The sequence below is a fragment of the Penaeus japonicus genome, unplaced genomic scaffold (genome assembly GCF_977035675.1).
Source record: "Penaeus japonicus unplaced genomic scaffold, GWHDUDI00000001_assembly GWHDUDI00000015, whole genome shotgun sequence".
Taxonomy (NCBI): Eukaryota; Metazoa; Arthropoda; class Malacostraca; order Decapoda; family Penaeidae; genus Penaeus; species Penaeus japonicus.
In genome coordinates, this window is record NW_028234417.1 from 24119496 (window position 1) to 24126995 (window position 7500).

The following is a 7500-nucleotide window of genomic DNA, read 5'->3' on the forward strand; positions in this document are numbered from 1 at the left end:
AAAACATGAAATACAACTCAAAATATTATGTGTATGTTTAAATTATTATTTTATGTTTATTATACTTTTCTTTCAGTTGATTGGAGACCAATTTAGTGATTATGCAATAGGAATAAAGAGCAACCTACCACCAAGAAAAGTAGTAAATGATCATCAGAAGACAAAAGGAATTCAGTCTCACAACAATGGCTTGAAAAGTGAGAACAGGAATGTATTGATGGGACGCACTTCCTCCAGTAGTCTGAACAGTTCCACCAGAAGTCTGACCAATAAATCAAACCATTGTCCCCAAGCTATGAAGGTAGACTCCTCATTGTCCATTTCTAGCTTGGATTCAACTCGATCGTTAGATTCTGAGAATACCTTTAGGAAGAAAAGGAATAAATTTACAAAAATCAGTTCTGTAGGAAGTGCAGGTAACATTCCAAACTTGACAGATGGCTGGGTACCTCTGGACTGGTCTCCATGCTTTGACTCAGCCAAATTGTATAATTCTTCAGAATTTCCTGAGCTCCATTGAAATGTGGAGGAAAACTGAAATGTTTTAGGAAATGTACTGCTTTTTACATGATAATATTTCTAAATGTTTCCAATTTGATCTATATTTAGGTGATATCAAGTGGCTATATTCAAGTAGTATAACCTGACATGCTTGTTTCCAACTCATAAAGGTATGATTTAGATTCTTCATCAGTGATACTTGTAATTTTGCAGTGAGAGGAAGAATAAATTTGCTCAGTTCTTTGAAGTCATTTTATGAGGAAGATCTACTTAAAAGGTATCTGTGGCCAGAGGTTCTGATTTATATTAATGTATTTAACCCATTCACGACGGGGCTATTTTGGCTCTAAATGGTCGAAATGCCAGGATATTCTAACGCCTCAGGATTCTCGGCCGCACTAGCTGCTAAATATCTCGTCCTGGGCGTCTGACCCAAAAACCACTAAACGTGAAAGCAAGTCAACTGGCGCGAATGGGTTAAGTAATCATCAAATTAATATCATCGAATCTTTTGGGATTTGTTATGTTTTAGGAAGTTGTTGTGTTCTGTGGATCTAAAGGTATATATTCACATTTAGTAGATAAGCTATATATAAATTTGCTCAGTTCTTTGTAGTCATTGTATGAGGAAGATCTACTTAAAAGGTATCTGTGGCCAGAGGTTCTGATTTATATTTAGGTATTTAAGGTAGCCATCAAATTAATTTCATGGAATCTTTTAGGATTTGTTATGTTTTAGGAAGTTGTTGCGTTCTGTGGATCTAAAGGTATTTATTCACATTGAGTAGATTATTTATATACATCTAGCATGATGGTGAATAGAGGACTGGTGCAGTTATATGTACCAAAATTAATGTTAAGCACAAGGATTTGAAGAACTTCCTGTTATTTTGAAAAGTTGGTAGTGAATAAGGGTTTAAGTATTAAGGTTTTTCAGGAATATTAACCCATTGCAGACAGAGATAAATTTGCTTGCCCAGCCTCCAGGATAGGTTTTATTTTAGAGAGAGACTGTTTGAAGCAATATAATTTGAAGCATCCCAATCTCTTTCAGTCATTCACTGTAAAACTAGAGCGTTTTTTGTGTTTTATTTTTTTGTGTGTTTTATTGAGTTTAGAGACTTCTATGGGCCATATGACAGGCTCTATCTGTGCTGCAGTTGACTAAAGTTGTAGTATATTATCCGTATTAGCTCATTATTTCCCTTATACTCAGTGTGATAGAAGTATTGCTGTTTTATGGGAGGACAAAAGGCAACTTTATTTTTTCGTATTTTTGTGCTGTCATGAACGAATATGAAACATATAACCACCAACAATAATGATAACAAGAAGAGGTAGGAAAGAGGAATGAAACCTGTGCTTGTGACTGTGAGTGCCACAGTGAAAAGCATCCATATTGGCACAGGAGCACATTTTAGACACTGGGTATGGATTGAGTCACTTTCCTCTTCTCGTTCTGCTTGCACATCCTTCATCGGCGGTACTTTAGAGCAAGGGTTCATCAACTTAGTGTGTGCCATTGCTCTATAGAGACAGTGCTTGCTAGAGACCATGGATGGGTGCCATTCAAGGCTCTCTCACCTGCTGGTGCTAGGAAAAAGCGGTGCCATCTAGGTTTTGGACGTTAAGCTAGCACGATATTACGGTAATTGTAGTAATTATGACTGCAGTAGCCATTATCACTCATTCCTTTTTCATAGCAAAATAAAATAGCACAGTGATCCAAAATCCCTGAACGTCATGTACGTCATGACGCCCGGCGTCAGGCCAAAGCTCCTACGTCATGTATGTCATGACACCCGTACGCAATGGGTTAATTCACAGATGTCTTGAATATTCAGATGTTAGATAGTTTATAAAGTGCTGGTGCTGGATTGCAATACTGTTGTAAAAAAGGTAATATAGGTTGGTGCTTGTCATCACTGTAAAGTACCTAGTTAGATGCTAATATTGGCTATCTTCATAATGTGAAACAGGTCTTCCTGGTCTACTAGCCAGAGAACAGCTGTTAGAATGTTTGATTTTGACTTGAATGCAGATTTTGCCTTCTATTTTTAGTGTAACCCATGGTTGCATTCGATCCAGCTTGCAAGCAACTACAAACCTTGTCTTGTGGGTGTATACCAACACCTTGTCAAAGATTTCATTTTTGCTGTCTATTATTATTTTGTAGGCTGATTTTCCATTACTTATTCTTCTTCTGAAAACTCCTTTTTTCCTGGAACTTTTATTATTCATATAGCACCCTTTATTTTCTGAAGCAACCATGGTATAATGTTTTATCATAAATATTATGGCCCAAAGTTTTGCTATTTACTACCAGATCTATTATTGCCTGAAGTTATTCCCACAGAATAAGTAAGCCAGTTCTTTGGCTTACTCATTATTCTCTTGTATTTTATCAGCATGGGTCTGGCACATGAATGACTTTTATATATTTTTTTATTGTTATATAAGGCTGTTAAAGAATTTTAAAGTGGAAACATTCTGTGCTTGGAAAAAATGTATGTCTGATGTTTTATTCTTTTTAATATACCAAAAGCCTTTTCAAAATAAATGGTAAGAAAAACAAATCTTTTCTTTTCAGTTGGCCTTTAATGAAGCAATCATGCATTTTACATGATTATACTATACATGAATAAAAATTATGAGTCTTAGGGACTAAGTGGAAACCATCATAAGACAGATTATTAAATTACTTATACTCTGAAATCATGTGCAAAGATATGTTTTTGCAACTGAAGCTCAAAGCACTTCATCAGGTGTGGTTTTAATTCATACATGAGACTATAAAAAGTAAACAGAGCACAGTATAAAAGGCATTTTTGTTGTCTTTGTTTTTTCTTTGTGACATTTTACATTTTATCACATGTCTCTTTGTGCATTTGTAACAAAATTTTCAACATAACTTGCACATGATTCAACATATACCATTTCACAGATTTTAAATTTTATCACATGTTTCTTTGTGCATTTGCAACAAAAGTTTCAACATAACTTGCACATGATTCAACATATACATACCATTTCACAGATTGTACACTAAAGTGAAGAATATGAAAGACACATAATTATTTGAAATAACATGTTACAATATCATTGTGCTATGTAAGTTTCTATAGTATTTAGGCCTTTTTGTCATACTGAAGAATCAGTCACCTATGTATAGTAATAGTGAAAAACATTCCTTTAAACATACAAAACACATTCTTGAAAAAATTAATATTCAATTCTAAAACAGACCTGAATATCATTGACGCATCCTTGAATACTATTACTTTTTGGCACAACTTCCTGAAGATTAGCATTTTCTTACAAATGATTTCTCTTGCACGGGATTTAACTGCATTTGCATTTAACAATAATCAAAATCTTAGTTTAGAATTGTTACATTTTCTAACTGATATGTCTAGTCAAGTAGAATGTACTGCCTTGAAAAAATATATGGTCACATAGGAAATAAAATACAGTTAATGAATTTTTGAATTATGGTTATGATTCCATTTTTTCTGTATCAAAATGATATACTAACAGGATCATTATATACATGCTTACATTACTTACAAATAAGTAAGATGTCTAATTAATTTAATATTATTCACAAACTTTTCACCTTACAAAACAAAATAATAAAAAACAAGTACACCAATCAGATCTATAACATATATATATTACTATCCTGGAAAGTCACCAAAGTAAAAGATTCAACTTCATAATAATAATAATAATAAAAAAATAAAAAATAAAATAAAATAAAATAAAATCCTCTCACCAAATTGCAAATGAGGTTACACACAAATTGATCAGTCTTATGCCAAAATATGCTGGTCTGGAATTTCCTCATGTACTTTGCAAACCATGCAACCAAAACAAAGAGGGGAACATGCAAATGTGGGACATCAATATCATAATCATTTACAATAAGACACTCAAGAGGAACATGAATTAGAGGAAGACATCACTTGCATTTTTGAGGAGCAGATCAAAGGGTAAAAATTGAGTTTATAAAGTAATGAATTATTCAGCTGCTCTCTTTATATTAACCTTATGTAACTACTTCAGTTGGTTTGATAATGAGGACTAAAAGGCAAGGAAGACACTTTCCTGATTTTTACTTATTTTTTTTTATATCTGTAATAATAATACATTTTGTTAAAAAGAAAACAATTGAATTCAAAAGCATACCATGACTTTTGCATAATTTTTGAGAAGAGCAAATTTGTTCTGAAAAAGGAAAATAATAATGCCTACATCTAAAAATAATGCTTTAAACTGGTGGAATTAGTAATATTTCAGATTAGTGCCTTAAGCAACAATTAAAACCTAGAGTTAATAGTCCTTTTGAATTAATCCATTACATATAATGCAACAATGAGGGTGAAATTATAAATCTACGTGTACACTACAATAATGAAGAGACTGAAATGGACAGAAAGAAAATAAAGCTTAATCTCTAGTTGCATGTGATCTTGGTATGAGTATTCATTTTTTTTAACATTTACACTTTTTTGCTCTCTGATATACAAATAATGCAGGTCAGTACCAGTAAGCCAAGCAAAGCGCAACTAAGGAGAGTTGCAAAGCTATATATTTTCCAATGTAAATGCAACATTAAAATAATAGTGATATTTAGATCACTTACATGTTACTGTCCAGCAGAGTAAAAATAATGGTCAGAGTAATAAAAGTCAATGCATATAGGCATAACCATGCAGGTCTAAACTTTATGAAATGAAAGACATAATAGAGTGACCAAACAAGAATTCAAACTAATAAGATATTATCAAAGGAAATGCATTGGGCACAAAGCTTTGTCATGTTAAAGAGATATGTTCAAAATATAATATAAATGGAAGAGAAATAAGAGGAGAATGAAGGTGAAAAGAGGAGAAAAGACAAGAAAGTGGAGATGAAGAGTAGGAAGACTATCCCTTTGGTTGCTGAAATTGCAAAAATGCTATTTTATGTATATACACCTTGACCGAGAAAATTACAAAAATGCTATTTTAAGTATATACACCTTGACCGTGTAAATTGCAAAAATGCAACATCACATAATTTGAATTCTCACGAGGTGATGTATGGCTCAACTCTCCTCCAATTTAATTTTGTTATTTTGTACAAATGTTTATAATATGAACAACTATATGTTGAATTTTACTTACTTTATCATTTCTATGAGAAAATGCACATGTCTTTATAGTGGATACTTCTGAATAATGTTTTTGCAGATTATCATTGAGTATATCATCATTTATACAAGGAGTCCTTACTAAAAAAAGTTGACAAATAAACAAGAAAAAAAAGAAAAACATTCTTTTAGTCTTTGCTGAAAGTTAGGGTATTTTTTTTTTTAATTCATGATTTTTTTCCCTTAGGTCAGTATATAAATGGGCAATTTAGCCATTTTCTTTCTTTGAAGGAGAATAATTTCCTGCTTAATTAATACAGCCAAAGTATTAACCAGATGTGAAAGAGGAAGATGAAAGAGATGATAATAGAATAAAAAAAAGACAAGACAGAGCAAGAAGGCAGAGACAGTGCAAATAGAATTTTTTAAAAAATCACAAATAAAAAACAAGTGATTAGTACCTTATTTCGACATTAAATTCTTGGTTAGATGTATCTATATCTACATTTTGTGAGATTCTCTTCCTCCTCCTAAAATGTTAATAGATCCTATAAGCTATGAACAACATATTCACAGCCCATTTCTTCTGAAACCACACTCAGATCGCTCATGACTTAACTGTTCATCATTGGCACACTTTATTGACATATTAAGGAAAATTATCTCAGTTGGTTTACCGTGAGCAAATCATTTTTTTTTTTTAAAGCATTTGAACATAGAAAGAGGCAGTGAAATCTTCAACATATTCCATATGTACAGTAAAATTACATATGTTGGGCAAACATGAAAAGTTTTCATATGCTCACTATGGAAGTATTTGTAATATGCAGTAATACATGAATAGTAAAAAAAATTGTTTGAGGCAGAATGTCAACATCATTACTTTTGTCTCTTTTTTTGTTAAACTAATCAATTGTGGTCTTGTAAATGCTATTGCATTTTGACAAATGCTTTTTCTAAAAACAAATCAAAACAAAAAACATCACATTTCCTTGTACATCACATGTCACTTCCATTACAATTATTGCATTGTATAGGAATAAGAGTTCATTAAAATTAGGGAATTATTAAAAATATGAACATTCCTATCACTCACCCTTCATCAGGGGTCACACAAATAAACCATGCAAGCAGGATATACATGATGCCCTTTCTCATAATGTTGATATTTATCAACAATTCAGATCACTGGGCTTTGAACAACAGGCATTTCAGGTTAAAATAACTGCTAAACTAAATCAACAATAGTACAGAAGTTAGGAAAAAAACAAATGCAGATCTAGAAACAATTCTCATAATTTGAGGCAGAATGATTTTTGTACCACTATCTCTGCCAGCTATGGACTCAACTCATATAGAACCAGTCGTCAGTCAAAACCAAAGCACAACCACCTTGTTCTCTCCTGGGAGCTCGGCTGACAGAGGGGAGTCGCCTTCTGATTAACCAGGGGTCCTTAGGAGGTCCATACGAGGCGGGCACTCTAACCACTTAGACACCATGCCTGCCTACATAAAGGTTATCACTTTTAAGCCTCATACAATAAAAAAAGAATGATAAAAAGAATCATATGTTGATTAAAGAAGCAAGGCTGACACTATCACTAGGAAAAAAGGAGAAACAAATCTCATTTTTCAGAAGTTTTTCTTCCATTCGCATTTAAAACAATGTTTTCATTCATAAAAAAAAACAAAAAAAAACCACTAAGATATACAAGTCATTAATCAGTAGGTACAAAATCAATGACTTGAGACACACTAGCACCTTGAGGGGGGGGGGGGGGTTAATTCCTACAGCTACAGGACCTGACATGCCAGGGATGACAAAATCTTGTACCTGAGAGTGGAGATCAATGCATAGCTAAGTA

General features: G+C 32.8%; 2 protein-coding genes across 4 annotated transcripts in view; one reads left to right on the forward strand and one right to left on the reverse strand.

The window, feature by feature from the left end:
* The window catches only part of LOC122267330 (uncharacterized), a 6722-nt gene extending 5915 nt beyond the window's left edge, over window positions 1-807 (forward strand). Inside the window, exons 4-5 of one of the 3 annotated variants that reach the window (XR_015191674.1) lie at window positions 77-633; window positions 668-807. Coding sequence is in view for 2 of the 3 variants with exons in the window: in XM_086544722.1 (XP_086400848.1) it covers window positions 77-520 (444 nt within the window). In the remaining variant the exon portion in view is untranslated. Of the gene's footprint in view, window positions 1-76 lie in introns of all 3 variants that reach the window. The other 2 variants (XM_086544722.1, XM_086544723.1) reach the window with 2 other exon arrangements.
* Window positions 808-3079: 2272 nt separating this feature from the next.
* The window catches only part of LOC122261490 (uncharacterized), a 13527-nt gene continuing 9106 nt past the window's right edge, over window positions 3080-7500 (reverse strand). The window contains exon 7 of the mRNA XM_086544721.1: window positions 3080-7141. Within this exon, the coding sequence (XP_086400847.1) occupies window positions 7125-7141 (17 nt within the window). The 3' untranslated portion in view covers window positions 3080-7124. The remainder of the gene's footprint in view (window positions 7142-7500) is intronic.